Consider the following 24,619-nt stretch of genomic DNA (forward strand, 5'->3'; position numbering starts at 1 on the left):
TATTGAGCTGAACCAAATCGCCGAGAGAAAGATCTAACAGAGATTAATAGCAGCAAATCTAACATCACAAAGGCAAAAGAACCAGCAAAAGTGAAAACCACCTCAAACATTGGGATAAAGCCATGGAACAAACCCTTCGTGTGAATAATAACAAAATGAGCACATTTTACGGCCATTTACAGGAAGTGCTTATGATATGATATAATAGGATAGATTCAAAATTTTGGTTCAAGATTGACAATGTTGATGAGCTATTAACTAGAACAAAAATGTACATGTTCATCTAGTTTAGTTGTTTAAGATTCATCCTTTGCAAAATAGCTTTGCGGCAAAGAGAACTCCTCCTCACGATGCGGGAATTCTGCATCTTCATCATCTCCTCTCTGAAATTGTCAATAAAACAAGATTGATCACTTAAATTGAAAAGTATACAATCTCCTAGTTGTAAGCCTGTAACTGAGAGAATTTGCATGTAGAGCAATAAAATATCAAGGCCATACTGAATTAGAAGGGTAAGGTAAATCAATAAACCTCCCATCAGTCACTGACTGAGTAAATTCATCCTCAACAGCTTGCTTACCAGCATCTCCAAGTTGTAGAAACGGTCAAGCAAGCGCATAACCTCTTCAGAAGAGAATTGGCGATCAAAGCTGTTTGATTTAATATGGGAAAGCAATGTAACATGGTTGAATTTAGTATAATCATTTATAAATAACTCATGAAACATATACATAACAACAATAACAGAGCACATACCTTCTTCGGAGAAACTCCATCACACCATAAAGGACGAAGTGACGATGAATGCCTGAAGCAGAAATCCTATTATGGTATTCTTACAAGTAATTTAAGATAATCCATATTAAAAACAAACTGCATAGATATAATGCAAGTGCTTCATAGTAAACTTATTTGCATAACAGAAAGAAGTGATCAGTGATCAATTACAAGCATTCAATTTTAGAACTCAAACACTGGACTAATACTATATTATAGCACAACACTATCTTTTGTTTTAACGATTTTTTCACCACAAAAGCCAAAAATAAGTTATTTAATTCTTTCACATAAGCAAACAGGTTAGGTCTATCAAACCATATCCAAGGAAGATCAATGATGTATACACTGCATGACTCATTACTTCATTAGTCTCAGTGAAATGTAAAAAGAAGAGTTTTTTTCAGGTGTACTGTGTCTGTGCGGAGCAATCTGCTGTCCAACTGCTATAAGATGGAGGCTTCAGATTTTTCATAATTATGTACTTCCTCCGCTTACTTAAAATTGCAGCACTTGATGTTGGCACGTTTATTTAGAAAATAGAAGAGACTCATCCAAATTACCTATCTAACCCTTATTTACTCTCACCACCACTCCGCTGGTCCATTCCTACCACCCATCCACGACAGCCCCAGCCAAGCTCACCATAGCCCCCCGCAAAAGTATCCATGTCCACTATATCCCCGTTGTCAATCCCAAGTATTCCCAACCACCACAACAACCTACACCTAAATCAATGAGAGAGAAGAGATTAAGAACCAAGACATTCACAGCAACTTCACTAGTGCATGTCTGCATGATGCATAAGAGAACTTTGGTGGTCAAATCCAGGGTGAGTGTTCCAAGAGCCACCAGAATACTGATAGGATCATGCAGGCAAGTTGTGACATCAAAAGCTTAATTGGAGCCATCATTTTTCTTTTTCTTCAATCAACTATTCTACTTCATTCTCCTTCTTTGATCTCCTAAATTCTTCTTCTTCATTTCTAGATTTACAGCATTGCTAGAAAAAGGGAAGGAAAAAGGAGACATTGGAAAGTGTTGCAGAAATAAGGGAAGAGATGAAAATGGGCAGATGGAATGGGAGTAATGTGACTAGAACAGGAGGGAGGAGGAGGTGATGGTAGTCTTTAAAGGAAGAAAGAATGACCTGGTAAGGAGGCAGTTATAAAGAGGGAGATGGAATAACGGTATTCAAAAATGTACGAGGTATGGTGATGTAAGGACATATTTTATATTTTGTAAAACTTAACAAAAAAAGATGTGTTATGATTTTTTGGAAGCTGCTCATTCAGGAAGTATTGTAATTTTAAGGAGAAAGTAAATAATAAGTATGCACATACTAATAGTTGTTGGGCTCAGACAAATAGCTTAAAGGACGGCATTGTTTTAAGGTGCAGTCTTCACAGAATCACAGTCTATTAAGTGTGTAGTTGTGTAGTTTTTGTTTTGCTGAAATGGTTAAGCATCTTATTCAAGTCAATTTCTGTCAAAAACCTATTAAGCTGGAATGACCATAGATCAGAAGTCCACAGGTTCTTCAAAGTCATCAGGAGATTCTGGACTCATTTCCTACAACAGCCTTAATCCCAATATGATGGGGTTGGCTGCATGAACCAAAACTTTATCTCTAGTAATCGCTGACAAAGGCCCTCTCTTTCCATTTTCTTCTATCAAATGTTATATGTTGATGTAAAAGTTTGTAGACCCAATTTCTTCAGATCATTTTTACTTCAATTATATCCAAGTCATCTTGGCCCCCCTCAAGTTTTTGTGGAATCCCTATCATCCCAACTCTACACTTTTGTTACCTGAGCATCTTTTGATTGCCACCTCACATGCCCATAGTCCCATACCAACATAATCAATTCCCCCTTATATTATTCTTAATATCCGCAGTACTAACTTTCTTTCAAGTATCTTCATTCTTAATTACATCCTTTAGGTGTTCCTACACATCCATCTAAACATACTCATCTTTGCTACACCCATTTACCTAATATGATCATTCCTAAATGCCCAACATTTTGACCCATATAGCAGTCTAGGTCTAATAATTGTCTTGTAGAAGTCATTTGGACTCAGCCCCACCTTAAATATAACAAAATGGAAGATGGGTTTCTATTAAGAATTCACTGAAAACATGCTCTCTAACTGGGCATGAGTCCACTAACCGAGCCTTAAGAAAGAGAGAGACTGATGATAGGTTATCATTTTCATGGATGTTCAAAAAGGGACCGAGCTCAGAAGTTACATATTTACATTAATCACATTGTTAATACCATATCAGACATAAGCATAACATGTACTTCGTACTTGTATTTTCTAGATAATATCAAAATCAAACTATGTTAATCTATGTAAATAACAAGCTCAAACAGTCCAACTAGAGTAATAATTTAGACACTGTTCATTGAACAAAATGATTAACTATCAGTTCATTTAAATGTGATTCTAAAATGTAGATAAATATACATGCCGCGCTATTCTTTCATCATTTTGCATTGCTATTAACCTACAACCTTGATTATGATTAAATTACGGTTTACAAAAATAGAAAATGACATCCGAATTAACAACAAAGGATTCACCTTACATGCATTTTTATATATGTATACCATGATCATTGTAATTAACTACAATTTCTTAAGAAATAAAAACGGGAACATTGTGTCAAAAAAAAAAAAAAAAAAAAAAAAAAAAAAAAAAAAAAAAAAAGAGGCAGAAACTTAATACAAATTGAAATGGGAAAAAATTAAACATGCCTTTTAATTTTCCAGGAGGGTAAATTTCAAGTGCCTCCAAAAATCTAAGCTCCAATTCTGCCTGTGATTGCTCCTACGTATTAAAATCCCAAAAAAAAAATTAAAATTAAAAAAAAAAAAAAAAAAAAAAACCCAGTTGAAAAATCACATAAATAAAGCAAACCCAGAATCATAAAGAGGAAGAATGAGAGCAACCTTGGAGAGAGAAGAAGCAGAGGAAGGTGGAGCCTTGCAAGGAGAGTGTACAGACATTCCATCTTGTTCTTCTTCTTTGGTTCCTCCTCCGCCCATTTTCAGAAAATTATGAGTAAATTTGGGTTGATGATTATTCTTTAGGTTTTTGTTATTGCAGAAACTGAGATTATATGCTCACATTTTAGTAGGGTTTATGGTTTTGATCCAAATTCTTCACCAAAAGAAGTTGTTGGTGGGGTTGGGTTTTTTGGGTAATTGGCTGAGTTGCTCTAAAAGTTGATCAACTTTAAATACTTCTGGGCTTCTATTACTCTTAATTTCCTAATCTATATTGGGAGTTTATGTTAATTTTTCTTTTGACTTGGTCCGATCGAGAGATCACTAGTCTCGTAATATTTGAAGTTAAAATTGAGTAATGCCGGCATCTCAACATTAGTAGCGGTTTTACTTATGAGCAATACAAAATTACACAATTTAAATTGTTAATTAAGAAGACAAACTTGAATTTTGTCGATTCAATTTGCTAATTGTTTTTTGTTTTAATTAGTAAATCAACTCAAAAAATAAATGTACTCCAATAATAATCGATATAATTAGTGAAATCGTCCCGAATTACTCACATCATTTTCTTTGACAGCCCTCATAAGGCAGCAAAGCTCCTTGGCTCCCTTTTATGTTTGTTGATAAGAGAAGGTATACTTCTGTTCTTAAATCTGAGCAAATTATTAGTTTGATGTTTTTTTCGAAATTGATCCAGATAATACTCATAGCAAACTCTATCTTACGTGCACCGATTACTTCATATGATGGATAAAATATAGATGTTTTAGGGGAAAATTCTCATTGATGACCTTGTATTATTGCACTTAGAACGTTGAAAGACTTGAAACAATAGAAGGTGGAGAGAAAATGGTGTGTCATAGGAGCATTTGTGTAACACTTAACCACCTAAACTAATTAAGTTTAAAATTTGATAAAATACAACAAAGTTAAGGTAATTTGATTACCAATGAATTTCATAAATATGATTATCAAATCAAATGAGCTATAACACAGGATTACCAATGAATTTCATAAACTATTTCTTTGTATTAATAAAATAATAAAGTTACAAATTCGGAGTAACTAGAAGGAATTTTACCATTCTAAGGTAATTTCCCTACATTGAAGACTTAGGGTTCCATCACTAGTCACTACAACTCTCAACTTGGCAAGGGATAAGAATTGTAAAATTTGAACTTTAGGATTAGTTTTGTATTATTCCTAAGCTGTCAAAATTAGAAAATTTAATTGCAAAGAAATGTCCCAGAGAAAAAGAGGAACAAAATCGGTACATGAAGAAAAGGGGGAGTATAAACAGAGCTCAATCCTAGGCTCAACCGCTCAACCAAAAACTCAAAATACAATAAAATTGCTTCTTTACAAACAAAAAGGCGACTTGGTTGCTTAAAAAGGAATTTCCAATTGGCATCAGCGATGGCGGACTACGAGGCGTACTCAGTGCCGTACTCCAGATTAAACAAAATGTTCCTTCGATTATCAGAGCCCAAAAAGATTTTGCTCTGCTTGGCAAGAGATGTTACTTGATTACTGCTATCAAAATCCATCTCTCGATCACATCGTCTTTTGATCTTCTTTAATGTCTCTTTTGATGGTTCAAAACCAGCTTCCACCTGCGAGGGGGTAATTCCAAATTAGAGGTTGGTTAAATAAGCCACAACAACAGAAAAATCTTGTTTGGGGCAAGACAAAGGGCACTTTTACAAGATTTTCCAAATTAGAGGTATGAACGCCTCAACAGAGACATTAATCACTATTGGTTCATGTAGCCGACCCACTTATGGGATTAAGGCTTTGATTGATTGATTGATATGAACGACTCAAAGGTCTTTCTTGAGAAATTTCAAACCAAGGGAAAAAAATAATGGGGGATTGTCTTTACCATTGCATTTAGAACAGTAAGAGCAGCCTTTGGATCTCGGTTGATGAGGTGAGCATCGACAAGCAGACTATATGACATAGCATTTGGTTTCACACCCAGACTACATAGATGTTCAAATACCCTTGTAGCTTCAAAGGTCTGCAACCAGAAAATGTATCTCATGATGCTAAGTTTTAGCAATAGGAAAGAGCACATAAAATAGAAATTTAAATGAGTTGTAGACCAAACCTTTCTCAATTTCCCAAAAGCAGACATCAAAGCATTGTATGAATGTATATTAGGGTCCAATCCAAAGGTTGAACTTATAGCTTCAAATGTTTGGTAAGCACGATCAAGGTCCCATATATTTGCACAGCCCAAAATTACACAATTTAAGGCAGCAACAGATTTGTAGGGAGGGTCTGCACGACTCAAATTCTCTAGTTGAAAATACACCTAAGAAAATTACATTACAAATATAAAAGGTTAAAGATAGCACATTATTTTCAAATACAACAGTAAAATATGTACATCAATAGTAGCCTCTAAAAACAAATTTCCACCTGTCTTCCTCACACTGAGCACAATATTTCCTACACGACTATTAAAATGGATTCTGCAGAGCTCACTGAACTAGCTCCAATGAGTCCATGACAAACATGCTAAACAATATTCTTTCCCTAGTTATATGAAGATTTCTAGCAAGCATGGTTGGTCTGAAAGGAAAAGGAAATGTAGGGAAGAGAATGCAATGGAAATTTGTTCACAAGTAATATTCACAGAAAGAATTTTGAAGCCACAGTAATTAAAAAAAAAAAAAAAAAAAAAAAAAAACCGCAAGATTTAAGATAGGGAGAAAACCATAACCATCCCCCCCCCCCCCCCCCCCTTCTCAATGAAAGGAGAAGCCATTATGCTAATCTTGCAACCTTAGAGATCAAATGTTCAATTCTCACAAACCACAATCTCATGGTTTTGGGGTGGGGGGGGTACTCATGACAATCAAGAGGAGATCAAGTAATTAAGCTTTAACCAACTACAATCTCATGGTTGGAGGGTGGGGTGGGGTGGGGGGATTCAGAATATGATGTGTGAAACTGTCATCAAACACCACTTGCAAAAATCAGCAAAATCAACAATCACCTTGGTGAAGGACAACCTTTAACAATTACCCTTTGGGAAGCAGAAAGAAAACTTCTCTGACAAAATTACCTTTGACAAAACTGGAATAACATTTGAGCGATAAATCCAAACCCAAAAGAATTTGAGCCCGTAAACACTTTATAAAATACATTTACCTAATTGAGGGATATGACACTTTGTTTTCCCTAGCTTGTTTTTGTTAAACTGAATATATTTAACTAAAAAAAAGTTGAATTGCTAAGTGCACAACAAATATCTTTCAAGGAAATCAATAATGATTAATGACAATGGTCCCACATGATAATGTTTTCTCAAACATATTAGTAAAGATCAAGGTCAAAATTGATAAACTTTTAACCTTGTAAAAGAAAATTCAGAAACACAATTGAATAACTAAATGCTAATATAACCGTCAATAATGGAATATAACACTGCCTATGATGTCTATCAGCTCCAAAAATATATTTCATCAGTATTCCCTTAGGAAAAGGGTAGATAATCGGCACCTCCGGAATTCAAATGATAGGAAGCCAAATCGTCAAAATAGAAAGGTGCAAATCAGAAGACTTACCAGATCTAAAGTTTCAAATCCTTGCTTTGAACATGCCACAACTAATGGATAAAGAGAAGTGAATGGTGACAGTAGGTCCTCCCCTGCAGAACTTCCATGTGTTTTTTCAAGTTCATTCAGAGTGCTAAAAGCATTCTGCAAGCTTCCCAGGGAAGCTTGGGCATTTATCTTAGCCAAGTAGGTTTCTGGATTGGGAGGCTTTCTTTCACGCAAGGATCTCTTTAGGATGGCCCATGATGCATCCAAAAGAGTTGAGTCATAAGTCCGGGCAGCTGTAGCAATGGCAGAAACAACTAATCCTTCATCAACAGAGTGAAAAAAAGGGGGCCTCCCGTTTTCACCCAGTTGAATCCATCTAGCCATAAATCCTAAAGCTAGAAAGGCCAGCTTGCTATTATCATTCTGTATTGCAACATCTGCAAGATTGTTGCACAAGTTCCAGCTGGGGCTCAGAGCTTTATTTTGGTCCATAGCCTGATGATGCATAGAAATAGTCAAAATGAGAACACAAAGTCATATCTCACATGAGTCTCCAAGCAACAATCAAAACAATACCTTGCACTTTTCTATAATCGTCACCAAACTATCCAATCTTTTCTTGTCAACACAGCTTTGGACACAATCAACAAAAACCTTTGTCGACAGCATATAACCAGATTTCAGAGTTAGATCTATATATTTTAAGGCGGTATCAATCTGGCCTTGTGATAACAGCATGCTAATAACCAAAACATATGACTCCTCATCAGGCTGAGACTCTTTCCCACTTTGCAGCATCCTAGATAAATTTAGAATAAGATTCATCTGTCAACGGGCTAATTTAATTACAGCAAGAATGAAAACAGAAAATAAAGCAAAATCTAAAAAAGCCATTGAGAATACATTAACTGAAAATTACTAAGAGATGAAACAGTATTATCTAAGAACAGCAAATTGATTCACTAGTATAATTGTGATATAAACATGTTACCGTTTTTACTATCTCAGACCAATTGCAAACGAAACAGCTTCAAAATTCTGTGTATAACTCATAGAAGGACACTCTCAAATTGAAAGAGAATGTGATTGAGTGTGTGTGCAGTGATAGAGACAGAGGCAGAGGAAGGCGGAGAATAAAACTATAAAGGTAATAAACTAAAACATCATGACACAAATACCATATGATTAAGCATCAGTGTCAAAAAAGCTGCACATGGCATCAACTCCATAAACGAATTCACCAATCAGCAACCTCAAAGTAAAATGATAATCGTAAGGGACCACCAAACAACAACTTTGACTGTATGCCCAAAGAATACAATACCTGCAATTTCCTAGATTCTCACTGCAAAATCTAAGGATTTATTAAAACATCCACAGTCAAGATAGGCAAACAAGCAAGAGAACTATGAAACATTTCATAGGAGTGCTTGTGCTTCCTTTCAGACCCGTCATTTTCCAAAAAGCCAGGGAATGCATTCACTAAAGAAGCTCTAGAGATCAGAGTCCTAATAGAATATCATCCAGTCAACTCAAAGTATTAGATACCTACTGCCAATAAAACGGGAAAGCTCTACGGCACTTCATCTGATGTGTAATAGCATTAGGGCAACATCCTCCCCACTCTACACACTGATGTGAAGTGATTAGAGATCTAATAAGGTTCTCGTAACAATAGATCAGCTTATTTAAGTTTTTTAGTCACAAGGATGAGCTTCCATTAACTTCCCTTGGTTCAAAAACCCTTTTATGGACACCATGCGGAAAAAAAAAAAAAAAAAAAAAATATCACGGAAATAGATATATGCCTAAGACAAAGCTCCTTTTGGGTGTCCACATGACATAATGATTGATAAAACTAGGACAGCGATGAGAAGCTCTCTTCCACAAGCACCAAAATCTCCATTCCTGATCAAATTCATCAACTTTCAAAATGGAAACCCAATAATGTCCAAAGCAAAAGTATATTAATCACTTAATCAGTTAAATGAAGCAGAAATTAGTGCACATGCCAAGAACACGACAATTGAGCTCTAGTGCTCCATCGCCATTAGAAGCATGGTGGAAGTAGTGAAACTTATGCCATAGGTGGTAGGGGGCTAATGCTGTTTTGAAAGCATTCGCCAATACAGAATCCATACTTATTGCACATCGACACTTAAAAAGCAATACATTCATACAAGCTCACAGTGACCAAAACAAAATCAGCTGCACAACAATAAGAATTATTGGTGATATTCCAATGGATGAAAAGTGAAATGTTCATCATGAAGAAAAACAATCTGCAGTTGGCTTCCAAAGCAACTTTCAGACATAAATAGGTAATGTAGACTTGAACGAAAAGGCAACTAAAGAGATCCAATGTCTAAGTCATTGCCAAAGGTGCTCTAAACAATGTGAAAGCTCATAAACCAATATATTGCAAATAGGCAATGCCCAACAGCATCTCTCTGTCTGTCCTGACCAATTGAAGCAGCTACTATAGACAATCTCATGCGGCTCTACAGTAGAATCATAGAATGTCCTTTAGAAAATGCGATGTCCTTTACAATTTGGTTTGGTTTGGGTACCGAACTGGACCGCAAACACACCAAAAAAGGACGTAAATTTGGAATTGTAATAACAGTTTCATGAAAACTTACAGGAATCTACTTCCAAGGCACTATTATATGAAGCGCCGCAGCAAACTATAAGTGAAATCCAAGGAGAGTTTATGAGGTTCCGAACCATGACCATCACAGAAACCAAAAAAAGCTTCCTTCTAGAATCGATCAACTAAAGAGTATATATCTTCCCTCGGGTTCGAAAAGGGAGGCAATACTGGTGTCAATATAAAATCTACCCATGTTTAAGTCTTTTCCTTTACAATATCAGCTTCCGTTGCCAACACATAAAGTACTACCATCTCAAATTTTCCATTACCCTTTACAAAAACTACTGTCATAGTTCCCAATGCACCATAAAAGCATGACCCTAACATTAAGCCCAAGCTTCTTCATTCCCAATTAGATTCATTAACTTATAGCTATACATAGCAAATATATAATCCATTTCTTTTATTTTTCAAAAAGATAACATAATTTAACTATTAGCACATTAACATTAAACAAAATTAGCATTTAACACCACAAAATTTAAATTAATGCAATGTAGATTAATCAGCAAAATTTAAAACTTTGAAAATGTAACCTTTCAATAAGCTTTTCCGCAGCCTCATATTCTCTAGCCTGATGCATAGCCTTAAGCACCAAATTAAACGAGGCGGTATTCGGTTCGACAGCGAAACCCTCCATTAAACTAACCACATCAAGCAAGTCAGCAGCAGTAGCACCATCACTAAAATGCGCCCTCAAGTAATGATTAAACAATTGCACATTCGGCTTATTAGGCTTCCCATTAACATCCAACGATTTGATCCAAAGCTCGAACAAATGCTTTATATCTCTCCATCGTTTCGCCGTAACCCAATCAGCAAACAAATTCAAAAGCGAATTAGCATCCTTCTTCTGCGCAGCCGCTTGCATAAGAGCAGCAGGGCTTTGATAGAAATACCCAGATGGAATTATCGATTGATTTCCAGTACCATTGTTCGGAATAGGGCTTCGCCAGTTCTCGTTGTACATGGGGCTGCCGGAAGAAGGGTTCGGCGGAAGAGGCGACGGAGATTGCGACGGCGGTTGTTCCGCAAGCTGAGCTTCTTGATTGAGAAGAGAGAAAGTTGAGATTGATTTGAGGGTATTGGGGTTTAGGGTTTTGAAAAGGGATCGTGATTTGGTAAGCATCGCCATTTTTGAATGCATCTGAAGCAGAGAGGAGAGAGAAAGTGAAGGTTGAAGAAGAAGATGAGAGAGGAGACTAACTGGCTAGGGTTTAGCAGAGGGAGAGAGTCACCGAGTTGCGCATTTTCTCGCTCATTAGTGTTGATAATCTTTTTAGGAGGTATTGAGCATCTAGGAGATGGAGGGATGGCCCCCGAGTGACGAGGGTTCGAACCTCATCCCCTTGTAAAATTATGGTCAATTCTAATGCTAAGCTTGCTAACATTTGAAATTGATCTGAATAACCTGTATGTGTCTCGTGATGAATGTGTTAGGTTTATGATAGCCAAGAATAGCCCGCCAAGGCTTGGCTTATTAAAATATAGAGACGAGTCAAGTTTTGATCGAGTTTTGACCGAACGTAGCATCGAGTAGTTCACAAGCAAGCTCGGCTTTTTTAAACCCCCCTCCCCTAATCTCCACTGACTACACTAACAAGTTGAGTTGCACGACAACACATGTCATTTTTAATTGCGGATTCCAACTTATTTAGTTGATACAACTTTAAAATACAATCAATACCAAAAATTAAAATCGAATATATATGTACGAGTATTAAAAACGTGGTGTGACTTGGTTGGATCATGTTTCATGCCGACCTATACACATGTTATATAATAGAGGTTGAAGGGATGGAGTAGTGGTATCGCTTCCACCTCATATCCTTGAGATATAGGGATCAAACCTCATTGGACTCATTTGAGGGATTTCCCTCATCCCCCCCCCCCTCCTTTTTCTTGTTATACTTTTATACCATCACTTCTATTTTTAGTAACTTTATACTATATTTTATCATTTCTCTCTCTTATTTTAAACCCCACTCAACTTATTTTATCATTTCTCTCTCTTCCATGGTCCCCACTAAAATAATAAAAATATTTATCCTCTCTCACATACTTTCTCTTTCATGGTCCCCATCTTACTTTTACTATAATAATTTATTTACCAACTCACAATATTATATTACTTTCCTAAAACTTTGTGCAATCCAAAGTGATGCAAATAAAAAAAAAAAACCGGAGGCAGTAGTTTTTTGCGATTTTAGTGTTTTTTCACATCATGGTGCACTTTATTATTTTTGTGAAAATGGATACTTAATACTTTTATGCTATGAGCCTATGAGAGTTAATGCTTTAACGTTCCAAATTGACCGAAAATAATAATTCCTCTATCTCAATTGTCCACGATCTTATACTGCGGACCATATTTTTTAGAAACAAATGGACCTTTTTAATAAATAAATAAAAAAAAAATTGTGTGTGTAGGAAATACAAAATTACACTTTTTAGAAAATTTTGGGCTTGAACCAAGCTGGGCGGCCCACTAAGTTGTTAAAAAGACAACGTTGTTGCTAATTTGGTTCCATCGCATAAAACAACTTAGCTTCAATTAGCTTTCATACCACTGCCACCAAAATCTTGAAATAATAGCAAGAATATGCCCAACTTTTATTATTCTCTTATCTGATCTTTTCTTTTTTAAGGGTTGTGTAAATTGTAAATGCAACAACTTTTTTATAAAGATTGTTTTCGGAATAGAAATACTCTATATTATAGTATAATATTATTGCATTATTTCTACAAAGGCTCCCACTAGCCACTCCAACCCCACATTCATATCGTTTTATTTTATTTTATTTTCTCTTGCTTAATTCCTCATGGACAACAATCATCTTACAAAACAAGTCAAACTAGCTTAGACAGAGTTTTTAGAAATAAAGGAAATATTATTTTATGATTTAATTTCTATATTTCTATACATCTATTAACAAAAAATAAAAATAAAAATAAATAAATAACTAATTGTTAGATTCAATTTGGTCATTTTGGTGTGGGCGTACGGTGGTATGGTAAGTTGGTAGAATTGTAACATCGCAATTTTTACTTTACTGGTTTTAAAAGTGTAAATTATTCCTTCAAAGTTTGCGACTCACAAAGGAGCATGCATGGCGGCATTCTTTCACTTGAAGTTTGACTTGCTTGATATTTAAACTCCCATTTGTTGACTGTTCCTACCATTCACGTACAACTAACACTCACTAATAAGCAATATTCGATTTACAACCAACTTGTTATATGTAATTCAGCACATCTAACTTAATGATTGCTTAATTTATGATACGATTCATACGGAGTTAGTATTATATACTCTTGGATCATGTAGTTCATACCAATTATGTTTGATGAGTTATTTTGCCTAAAGCTTATGTTATTTTGCTTAATCTTGTGTTATTTTGCTAAAATAATATGTTATTTACTTCAACAACATGTAAAAAAAAAAAAAACATGCACGAATGAAATAACATGTACATATTTAAATTTAACATACATATAAATTGAAATAATAAGAAGTTCATATTAAAATAACATGAATTTTATAGAATTGGGATACAGTGAAATGATCGATGTTGAATATAAAAAAAAATATGCAAGTATAAAATAACATGTACTTAATTCAAAATAACATATATATAAATTAAAATAATAAGAAGTTAACATCAAAATAACATAAATTTTATAAACCTAGTCCAGAAGTAGCATAGAAATTGCGCTCGTACAAAGGACAAAGGTAGTCTTAACGACAACTTTTCCCATTATCTCTTAAAAACTAGGCTCTTATTTACAAAATCCAACCACAATCATCTATCTCAAAATCTAAAGTACACCTATTGTTTCATGCCTCTTAATGACTAGGTATAACGCAAGAAATTTTAAAGTTGAGGTTGTAATTCTATAGTTATTTTATCCGCTCTTATTAGCCTAAACATATTATTGTACATGGCTTTCTTATAAGTTACAATACTCTCTTCGTGTTTTAATACTTGTTACATCTTTAAAAAAAAATTATTTCTGGCATAAATAGAACATAATCTAAGGACATCAATATATTTATGAATGAAGTGATTAACTCTTTTGTTTGACTTAATTTATGAAAATGTATTTTAAAATTCGTCTCATACTTAGATTAAAATGATTATAAAATGCCAATGTTATACTTCATACCAGTATCATTAAACGCAAGCTCGCATTTAATACATAAAGGCCTCGTTCACTTGGACTAAAATTTTTTGAACTGAATTGAAATAAGGAAATTTTGGAATTTGGTACTTTAAAAATGGGGGGTGTTGAATTTTGGTACCCGTTTAAAATTTTATTTTATTTTGGTACCCATCAAACTTTAAAAATATAGCTTTTGGTACTTCCGTTCATGTTCCGTTAAGTTTTCTGTTAGTGGGGCCCAACTATAGTCTTGCCACCTTCCAGCCACCCCTTCCTCCTCCTCAACCACTACACTTTCAGCCCCCCTCCCCGTATTGGCTGCCGGCTACCCCAAAAACCACCCCTTCACCTCCAAACGCACCACCGACTCCTACCACAAATACAACCCACAACAACAACCGCATCAACAACCACCTGTCACTGCCCCTTTATTGCAGCAACGCCACAGCTCCAGCTACTCCACCTCGCCACAAACTACAGCCCACTCCAATACACAAAGCCACCGCAAATACCACTAATCACAAGCTACAAAACCACCGAAACCACCCTCCATCTCCACCTGACCGTCGACGAGCAACAACACACAATTCACAGCAGCCCCGCAACACACAATCAACCTACAAAACCACCGAAACCACCACCATGAACGCCAAAGCTGTCAGCCAAAACCAACACAAAACCATGCGAAATGTAGCCCACTACAACCTTGCAAAACCATCGAAACCAACACACAACCTACAAAAACACCGAAACTTGTATGATTTGAAGAGAGAGAAAATAAATTGAACCCTAAACCCTAAAAAATTGATTTGGGGGAAAGGGGTAAGGGGTGGTTTCGGGGGCAGCCAAGAGTGGGAAAGGGGAGGGAGATTGGCGGGGGAAAGGGAGGGGGTGAGGTTGCCGGCGCTGGGGGAACGTTTGAGCACCGGCAACCGGCAAGGGGAGGGGGAAAGGTGGCTGACGGGGAAGGGAGAGGGGTGGCAGTGGCTGGGTTTTGGTTTTTTTTATTTTTATTTTTTTTTTTACAAAAATAAATTATTAATTAATTAGATAATGGGCACCACTAACGGAAAACTTAACGGAACATGAACGGAAGTACCAAAAGCTATATTTTAAAAGTTTGATGGGTACCAAAATAAAATAAAATTTTAAACGGGTACCAAAATTCAACACCTCCATTTTTGAGGTACCAAATTCTAAAATTTCCTTGAAATAATAAGGTCCTATTCTAATTTACTGAAAATAATTGAACTGAACTGAACTGATTGGGACTGAACTGAACAAAACTGAATTGGATAGAGTTGAAATGAATTGTTTATGAGAAAAGAAAATTAGGAATTGAACTGAACGGAACTGGACTGATTGGAGTTGGACTGAACTGAAATCAAGTTATACAGAACACACCCTTACTTGAACTAAAATAAACCGAAACGATCTGAACTGAACTGAAACGACCTAAACTGAAAAAAGTCCAAAAGAATAAGGCTTAATAATCTCATCAATTTTACATGATATCAATTTCGCTCCACAAAGAAATCATAAAGCAACTAAATTAAATCTCAATAACAAAACAAAATGAAACAAAAGGAGTATGTAACTAGTAATCTCACATTCTCCCCACAATGAGAGGCTCGAGAGGCTCCTCAAGGCTCAAAGTTAGTGTAGGTCCCACGTGCAAAATACAAATCAATCTTAACCAGGGTGAAGTTAAGGTGTGGTTAGATTCTAATCTCACACAACCCAGATGAGTTAAAGACCGTTGGAACGGCCACTGAATCACAGACACAAAACATAAAACACAGTACAATTGAACCTTTAATTTGCATTTTGCTGACAAGGAAAAAAGGATTACTTAAAACAAAACCCATGTTCCCAGAGTCCAAGATCTTCCTTGTAACTTAAACTACAGTAGTATGACTAGTCCTTGCTTAAATATTGTCTTCAACTTCCTAAAAAACAACAATTCCTTGTTTTTTTAACTGCTTGAATATATCTGCTCTTGAACCTTTTCGAGATGTTCTCTTCTCGCCTTTGTTCAGCCTTCAGGGTCTGGAATTTTGTTTTAACGTACGAGTATCATTCACGGATAAATTTTCGTTTTACCCTTTGACTTTTAACACTATATCTACGAGTATAAGGGTAACGAATACCTTGAGAGTGTCAGATAAGCTAATTAATTGTAGAAATATTGTTAAAATATGAGAAAATAGTTCTCTGTATTTTTCCATTCATAATATTCGGCCACATTACAATATATATAGACAGAAGAAATATCTAATCCTAATATTTCCAAATATCTTAACTTCCTAAATCTATTCACAATATTTCATATATATCCTATCATAATAATATCTCATATGATATTATTCTCACAATATATGTTCCTATCTCAATACCCTCCCTCAAGTCGGAGGTGTAGATCTCGAATGTCCGACTTGGACAATAAAATAAAATCTGCATCTTGTTGTCAACATCAAGCCACAAAATCTGCATCTTGGACAATACTTGATCATGCCACGTTCTTCCTCTTCATCAAATTTCACCATGATCAACATAGTCACCAAATCGATTTCTCATAAAAAATAAGAAATTATATTAAAAAAATTATATTGTGAACTCTCACAATAATTCTCACACTATTATTATACATTAATTATGAAAATAACTTATACTTATAAAAAAAAATTCTGAATTCTCACAATCTCACTTTGTTGGACGCAAATAATGAATAATGCGTGTAATTAATCACTATCTCACATGAATTCTCATGTTTAAGATTATTTTATTCTCTCACTTGATGAGAACGGTTTTTCTTATTCTCTCACACGAACCATCGTGTTTTTCATCCTCTCCTCTCACATGAACTCTCGTGTTTTTCATCCTCTCCTCTCAAACGAACCCTCGTATTTTTCATCCTCTCCTCTCACACGAATTCTCGTGATTAAGGGTTTTTTCATTCTCTCCTCTCACACAAACTCTCGTTTATAAGGTTCTCTCATTCTCCCACACGAACTCTCGTGTTTTCATCCCAGGATCTCCCTAGGCTCTTGATACCACGTTAAACTGGCCTGGGTCACACCTGATACAACTATCTACTATGGACCAAGGAGGTTCCACCTCAAAACCATATGGCAATAATGGGAGTAGCCCCTTAACCTTATAATATAAACACAACTTTCTTAATTCTTCAATGTGGGATACACATCCCATTACAAACTCTCACTTATAAAGTTAACTAACGTGGGAGAGCACACCACTAACATGTGGGTTTTCTCATGGGCTCAACACTTCCCCTCACATGTGAGTTGTCCATAATACTGATCCAGATCACAACACAACCCAACCTGGCTCTGATACCATATTAAAATACGGGGAAAATAGTTCTCTGTATTTTTCCATTGTATTTTCCCATTTATAATATTCGGCCACATTACAATATTCCCAAATATCTTAACTTCCTAAATTTATTCACAATATATGCTTCTATCTCAATAAATATTAAACTAAAAATAAATATTAAATTATAATGATTGACGCGTGATTTTGTTATGCATTTTCAAATTAATACATATACCACTTTAGGTGATATTTTAAATGCTTTTCTAACGCCCCGAAAGGTCATTAGCAAAATCCAATTTATTTTAAAGGTCGAATTATACATTAACATGTGCATCAATATTTATATACGTATATAGATAAGAGGAAGCTTCAGTAAAAAAAATATATATGATCAGTTAGTATGATATTCTTGTAAATATATCAATAACAGTGGGACTTAAGCCTTGTTTGGTTCACCTTATTTTTGCTTATTTGAATTTATCTGATATGGTCTACTCGGATCTGATTTGGTCTGGTTTGATCTGATTGTCTGATTTGACCAAATTTTCAACCTTAAGTGTACGATAATCTATAAGGAAAAATATAAAAAATATGTAAAGCGGGGTCTTGTTAGATTTGTAATAATGTGCATTTTATTAATATGTAATTTTCATAATTTTTTTCATTACGGAATTAAAGATAATTAGCGATAGAAAACTACACATGAAACGATAATCTGATCTGAACTTATTTTTTCTGATCTAAACTTAATTTTTCTGAAATAAGTAAAAATAAGGTGAAGTAAACAAGATCATATATTTAATAAAAGTTGCTGATTAATTAATGATTTTGCCACTTGATAAACAAATTTATCAAAATGATAAACTTGTATTTCTCTATAAATATAGAGAGAATAACAAACTTTTATAGGTTGTACGATTATAGTTTACTGCTCCTAGTTTTTATTTTAAGAGTATTTTAATTTTTAAAATGAGTGCATTTAAATAATTGTACTAGGAGAAGTACGTTTGTACAATGGTTGCATTGATTTTCTTTCCTTTATTTTTCTTCTTGTTTGTTTCAATTTGTGATATTTTTGACGTGGGTATTCTATTATTTCATCATATGTACACCGACACTTTAAAATAAATAGATTTAAGTCTCTTATTCGTGTGCGGAGTAATATTTTGTAAAAAAAAATTACTCAATTTGGCAAATTAAAAAGAAAATTGCTATACATACTCCTTAGGACAACATATAAGCATTAAATTTACACTTGAAAATCGTAAAAACTAAAGAAATCATAAAAATGTAAAACTAAATATAATGATTTATGCGTGTTTTTGTTATAAATTTCTAATTTTATAGAATTTTTAAAAGTGTATTTAATACTTATATATAGCTATTAGGGCTATATATTTTATTATTTTTGTACTTATTTCATTCCATCTAAACATATTATATTTTGGATAACCTTTCTTTCCTTGAATGTTTATGTACTTATTTTTTTTTTCTAAAATTGGTAAGATGAACGAGAATATATGTAGTTAGAAGGGTTCAAACTCGTGACCTCAAAGTTACAAGGTGAGTTCCCCGTCAACTCCACCAAACTTTGTTTGGTTCACAAATTCTAATTAGTTGCAATAAATACTTTATATATATTAGTATATATTTTAGGGGAATACTTTGTACTCTGTTTTAAACAATAATTCCTTTTTTTTTAAAAAAAAAAAAGTATTTATATGTCTGATTTATAGTAACGAAATAAAAATATGCTCATAATTTAATGTAGAAATGACCAAATGAGTTGAATGCAAAGAGTTGATTCTCTAAAATTTGAATGGCATGTAGTGATGTACTCTGTAACAGTCAGACATTTTACCTTTTCCTACAAAAAATTACAGTATATGGAGTATATATTTTATAATATTTTAATACTCCTTCTATTTTTAAATACTTGGTCCATTTCTCCATATATGGAGTTTTAGGAGAAATTAGAGAAAGTAATAAAATATAGAGGTAGTGGCGTAGGTGAAAAAATAAAAAAATGTAAAAAGCAAAAATAGTGGAGAGAATTGAAAGAGAGAGAATATGAAATTAATAAAATATGATTTATGTTGGGTTCATTAGGTGAGAAAAATGAATTAAATATGTAAAAACTTTTCAAATAAGAGAATGAAGTAAGTATTTAAAAATGGCCGAAAAAGAAGAGTGAAGCAAGTATTTAAAAACAGAAGGAGTAAAATGATAATGACATTTAACCTCAACAACTAGAAAAAAACTCCACAATTTAAGTTAAAGTAACAGCCATCCTAGTATTCTCCTTTGTATTGGAGTATAAAAAGGACCAAAAAAACAATACAAATGGCAAACCTTATTAGACAAATTTTAACACTTCCAAGTTCCAACTCCCCACTTCTTCTCTCATCAGTCCCACCACACTTCTATTTCTCTCTCCTAATTTTTTGTCTTCAATTTTCTTCTTTATTTCACTTTCATTCTCTCTTCGAAAAAAAAAGGAATCCTTTTTTTAATTGGAAGCTTGATTTTGAGCTCATAACTTTCATCTGTAATCATGGCTGTTTTATTGTTCTTTGCACTTTTTCTAAGCCTCACTAATTATTCAAGTAAGCCTTTTTTAACTCTATTTTTTTATGTTGTTGTTGTTTTGTTTAATCTTTAACCTAAGTTTTTAGATTGTGGGTCTACTTTAACACTCTAAAAATTTGATCTTTAATCAAAAAATGAACTGAAAATTTGATGGGTGACTTCAATCTTTTCTTTGTGTTGCATTTTTTTTTTTATCACAAAAAGTGAGTTTTTGGGTCTTCAATCTTTTCTTTGTGTTCATTTCCTCAAAGAAAATGATCAAAATGATCAAAGATTTCAGATTTTTTTTTTGTTGATATTTTTTTAAACCTAATCAAGCAAGTGGGTCTATTTGAACACTCAAAAGTTTTAATCTTTACCTCATTCCCTATGCCAAAACAATCAAAGATGTCAATTTTTCTTGTAAAATTTGACCAAAATTTATAAAAATTAAGCTAGTGGGTCAATTGAACACTCAAAAGATTTGATTTGTATTCATTTCTTCCACAAAAAAAAAAAAAAAAAAAGAAGTTATGGGTAAATCCTAAAATTTCAACAAAATTGATCTTCAAATTGATGGGTGTATAATATGTATATATATATATATATATATATATATATATATATATATATATATATATATATATTCCAATTTTATGTAATTACTAAATAAAAAACAGTAATTTAAAATCTTGGTTATGTAGGTGGAACATACTGCATCTGTAAAGCAGGAGCACAAGATCCAACAGCATACCAGAAGGTAATAGATTATGCATGTGGAGCAGGAGCTGATTGTAAGGCAATACAACCAGGAGGACCTTGTTATGTACAAGATGATCCAAAGGCTGTTTGTGATTATGCTGTTAATAGTTATTTCCAAAATAAGGGTCAAGTTCAGGATTCCTGTGTTTTTTCTGGTGCTGCCACCCCTTCTAACAACCTCCCTTCCAGTATGTTTATGTCTTCTTCCTTTCTCACTATCTCTAATTAATTTAGTCAATCATATTTTCAAATTAATAAATTATTTATTGGTTTGATTATATTCTGATATTTTTCTTTTGTTTTATTTTTAGCTGTGCCATCTGGATGCACATTTCCCACTAGTGGAGGGTATGATTTCTCTATCTGTATTTTTAAATGTGTACGACTTGTATGGATCTATGAGTTTTTTTAATATGCTGAATTTGTTCTTTTTTTTTTTTTGGTTGGTTTTGATATAATTGGTTATGTTAATGTTAAAATAGTTTCTATGATTTTTGCTAAATATTGAGTATGAATGTATGATAGAACATAAAACTCATAAAATTATGTTTTAAGTTTAATTGAAGAAAAAAAAAAAGGAAGCTATGATGTTGGCCTCTCTATTTTTTCACCTCTAATCAGTGAATTTACTGTAAGATTCTATGTAAATTTTCCACTTAAAAAGCACCTCAATTAGTACCTTCTTACAAAAAGGCCTTTTGAAAGATTCTCTCTTTTTAATAAGGAGTATTTGACATAACACAAGACATTAGTATTATGTCAATAACAATTTGGAGTAATTTGGAGTAATTACCACAATGCTTAGATCCCATAGTCAAGACTCAAGAGCATGGAGTGTATCATGCTCTTAAAGAATGTACATGCAAAAGTAAAATACTCGTAATAAATAGTCGAAAATAAAAAACATGAATACATTATGTGGATTCATGAACATGATTTGATTTTATGGTGTTTTTTTAATTTGATTTGTGTTCTCTTTAGAAAGTATGATGCGCATTATGTAATTTTGTTGATGTGTAGCCGTGTAGGATCTAACTTGCGGGTTTTACCATGGTTTTCTTTATTTAAGAGGTTTTAAGTCATAACACAACCATTAAACATAATTGCAAAATGGAAGAGTCCACAAGGTTATTTTTGTTTAATCCTTCATAGTCGCTTTCATGTTGTTCTTACTTGACAACAAATTTTATAATGTACTCCATGTATCATAATTCGGATTTGGTCTAAGGCATTGCATGCCCTTGCCCGTTTTGGTGTTAGATATCGATACACTCATGAAAAGTGAGAAACTCAATTTCCCATAAAGTTAATCAATTAATAAACCTACTTTGATCTACCTAAATCATGCTTAAGCACATACAAAGTACAAAATCAAAGTAGATTAATAAATCTACTTCATTACTTCATATTTTTTGTATTCGTCACGAAGTTGATGTTTAATTAATTAATTGGTGCATCCGATGATAATTGACTAAACAACTAGCTTGATGTCTGTTAGTTTAGTAGTACTAGTCTTTTTTTTCTTTCTTATTCTTCAGTTTGGTGCATGCGGGTGTAATGTCATGTGTGTTTGTTTCAGTTTTTAAATTTGTTGCCATTTTTGCACACTTCATTAATTCATTCAACCAGAAAGCGAGACGTATTTGGTGAGCATATTTATTAATTCTGACAATGTAAATTTACTTTCAGAAAATATGAGGTGGGTGAATATTTTCTTGGTGAATTTTTTCTTGTCTCATAATGATTTATGAACGTGCTAGATTTGCCAATGTATTATTGTCTTTGACTATGACTGTAATTATTCTAATTAGTGCATTTGAAGCGACGAGTATGTTTGATTTAGTACAGAGTAATATGACTAACATGTAAATTAGATCGATGGTTAGGATTTAAGACTAAGCTTGTGGGTACACATGGCCACAAAATGACATACTCCGTACTAGATTACTTTGCATTGCATTTTTGGAAGCGAGCATCTTTTTTCCCTCTCCAGGCATTGGTAGTCGTCTTTTCGATTTTTTTGGGTGTTTTGTGACTGGCATTATTTGGTGGAATCATTACCTCATCTTTGATCATTGTCATAAGTATGGAATCTAGTTTTTGATGTGAACATTTGAACTGCATAGTTGTTTCAACATGAAGTGTTTTTGGTGAAAGAAAAACTAAAAAGTTATTCAATGTACATGTATGAAGTTAATTCAAAGGTTAACGCAGCTGTGTTTGATTTACAGCTCCGTTTCTTCTGGTGGTATGGGCGGTATCCCATCCTCAACTCCAGGAGGCATAACCACTGGAACTGGAGGATCAACAACTGGATTGAGTACCCCCCCTGGTGGCATATTTAGCCCTGGCATGGGTCCCACCGGTGGCATGCCCGACTATAACTCAAATGGTAGTCCGTCTACGTTCCAAGGCACCCTTTTCTCGCTTACACTGATCCTCATTTCAGGCTTGTTGGTCTTCCGTGCCTAGTAGAACTTCGCGATTTAGATCAATGGACGAGATTTTGGTGCAATGGTAAGTTTTTAAGTAGGGAATCATCGGAAAGGGACAATTCGTAACCCATTTCGTTATCTTGGAAAAATATTCCTTTTTTTTAGCTTGTTTGTGGTGTGAAAAGTTAGGGTTTGTGGGCATTGATTCTATTTTGAGCGGTGGGTAATGCAAGGAGAGTTTGATATTCGGGATGAACCAACATCATCATCTTCTCCTAATGCCTTTTTTTAGCCTTTTGTAATCGGAATCTATTTTCAAAAACATGTAAATCTATGCTTAGCTAGCCTAGAGACTTTAGATGTAGTAGTACTATTTTGTTTAATATTATAATCTAATGAGAAAATGATATCTTATCTTAAATATTTGCTTGAGATACTAAATAAAGTTAATAAACAAAGAATGTGCAAATTTCTTTAAAAGCTATGTGTAATTTTTTCATGAATTCTTGTCTGTACGTGATTCAAGAGCGAACCTTGTTAACCATGTGCAAAAGAGGGACTCGTAGGCCTTGTTTGGTTGGCTAAATATTTTGAGAGGAGTCAAATTTCCCATGAATTTCATTTTCAACCTCTTGTTTGGTTGACACAAAAAAGTGAAAATATGGGTAATGAAAATTCATGGAAATTTTGACTACCCACAAAACATGGAAATTCACTTATCTTACCCCCGGTAAGTTGAAATTCTCATGGGAATATACTTCCTCCATTCTTAATTAAACAAATTTATTGAATTCCCATGTTTTTAATGATGAAATTTATTTTCAATATGGGAATTTGCACTTCCCTAATGAACCAAACGACCTCATAGAATCGAGGTATATCACCTTTCAAATACCAAGAGGCCAAGGACTCATCTTCCAAGCATCACGAGGAGTCTAAAGAATCGGGGCTCGATATTCTACCCATAATAACAATGTCAACATAGAAATGAGCCAAAGTAGCAAGCACCAAGGACGTACTATAGTTGATTAATAAGTGCACCAATAAGTTTGTGAATATGAAATTATGGAGTAATGCTTATTGTATTACCCTCCCAAAAAGGATTCTTGCCTAAAATAAATACATTAAGAAAGCAACAAAGATGACCTAATATTCCTTGTTGTACCACACTTATCATTTATCAAATTGATAAATCTTCAATGAGCCTATATGTATCGAATGATCGAATGAGTGATCACAAACATTTTCTGTATTAATTGGTAATAGGTGAAATAACCCACTAAAATAGATTTCAATGCAGTCATCCTCTTTCTTCTTCGATCTGATATAAACTCACATGTAGACTCT

General features: G+C 34.0%; 3 protein-coding genes across 4 annotated transcripts; 1 reads left to right on the plus strand and 2 right to left on the minus strand.

The window, feature by feature from the left end:
- Positions 1-175: 175 nt before the first annotated feature.
- Positions 176-4,015, minus strand: LOC145563534 (uncharacterized). Of its 2 annotated transcripts, none has more exons than XM_081623980.1 (5): positions 3,738-4,015; positions 3,543-3,615; positions 757-808; positions 532-650; positions 176-383 (listed from the first exon to the last, which is right to left on the minus strand). In XM_081623980.1, the coding sequence occupies exons 1-4, from the start codon at positions 3,831-3,833 to the stop codon at positions 542-544; spliced, it is 330 nt and encodes a 109-aa protein (XP_081480106.1). In that variant the 5' UTR covers positions 3,834-4,015; the 3' UTR covers positions 176-383; positions 532-541. The 2 variants fall into 2 exon arrangements, with proteins under 2 accessions (XP_081480106.1, XP_081480105.1); XM_081623979.1 differs by having other exon boundaries at positions 581-650; positions 3,738-4,012.
- A 772-nt stretch (positions 4,016-4,787) lies between these two features.
- On the minus strand, positions 4,788-11,312 carry LOC145562237 (pentatricopeptide repeat-containing protein At1g26460, mitochondrial-like). Its single transcript, XM_081622448.1, has 6 exons — positions 10,541-11,312; positions 7,928-8,150; positions 7,373-7,846; positions 5,908-6,114; positions 5,680-5,817; positions 4,788-5,410 (listed from the first exon to the last, which is right to left on the minus strand). Exons 1-6 carry the CDS (start codon positions 11,149-11,151, stop codon positions 5,222-5,224), a joined length of 1,842 nt encoding a protein of 613 aa, XP_081478574.1. The 5' UTR covers positions 11,152-11,312; the 3' UTR covers positions 4,788-5,221.
- An 8,536-nt stretch (positions 11,313-19,848) lies between these two features.
- On the plus strand, positions 19,849-23,677 carry LOC145563535 (PLASMODESMATA CALLOSE-BINDING PROTEIN 1-like). The gene is made up of 4 exons (XM_081623981.1): positions 19,849-20,113; positions 20,780-21,025; positions 21,149-21,185; positions 23,069-23,677. The coding sequence occupies exons 1-4, from the start codon at positions 20,062-20,064 to the stop codon at positions 23,307-23,309; spliced, it is 576 nt and encodes a 191-aa protein (XP_081480107.1). The 5' UTR covers positions 19,849-20,061; the 3' UTR covers positions 23,310-23,677.
- The last annotated feature ends 942 nt before the right edge of the window (positions 23,678-24,619 follow it).

This window comes from Chenopodium album, chromosome 10 (genome assembly GCF_948465745.1).
Source record: "Chenopodium album chromosome 10, dcCheAlbu1.1, whole genome shotgun sequence".
NCBI lineage: Eukaryota > Viridiplantae > Streptophyta > Magnoliopsida > Caryophyllales > Amaranthaceae > Chenopodium > Chenopodium album.

Coding starts and splice junctions, on each gene's coding strand:
- LOC145563534 (XM_081623979.1), bottom strand. CDS start 3,833: ATGGGCGGAGGAGGAACCAAAGAAGAAGAACAAGATGGAATGTCTGTA. Junction 3,616..3,737: donor CTGCTTCTTCTCTCTCCAAG/GTTGCTCTCATT, acceptor TTTAATACGTAG/GAGCAATCACAGGCAGAATT. Junction 384..580: donor TCTACAACTTGGAGATGCTG/GTAAGCAAGCTG, acceptor TGACAATTTCAG/AGAGGAGATGATGAAGATGC.
- LOC145562237 (XM_081622448.1), bottom strand. CDS start 11,151: ATGCATTCAAAAATGGCGATGCTTACCAAATCACGATCCCTTTTCAAA. Junction 5,818..5,907: donor CTTTTGGGAAATTGAGAAAG/GTTTGGTCTACA, acceptor TTCTGGTTGCAG/ACCTTTGAAGCTACAAGGGT. Junction 5,411..5,679: donor TTACTGTTCTAAATGCAATG/GTAAAGACAATC, acceptor ACCCCCTCGCAG/GTGGAAGCTGGTTTTGAACC.
- LOC145563535 (XM_081623981.1), top strand. CDS start 20,062: ATGGCTGTTTTATTGTTCTTTGCACTTTTTCTAAGCCTCACTAATTAT. Junction 20,114..20,779: donor AAGCCTCACTAATTATTCAA/GTAAGCCTTTTT, acceptor TTGGTTATGTAG/GTGGAACATACTGCATCTGT. Junction 21,186..23,068: donor ACATTTCCCACTAGTGGAGG/GTATGATTTCTC, acceptor TTTGATTTACAG/CTCCGTTTCTTCTGGTGGTA.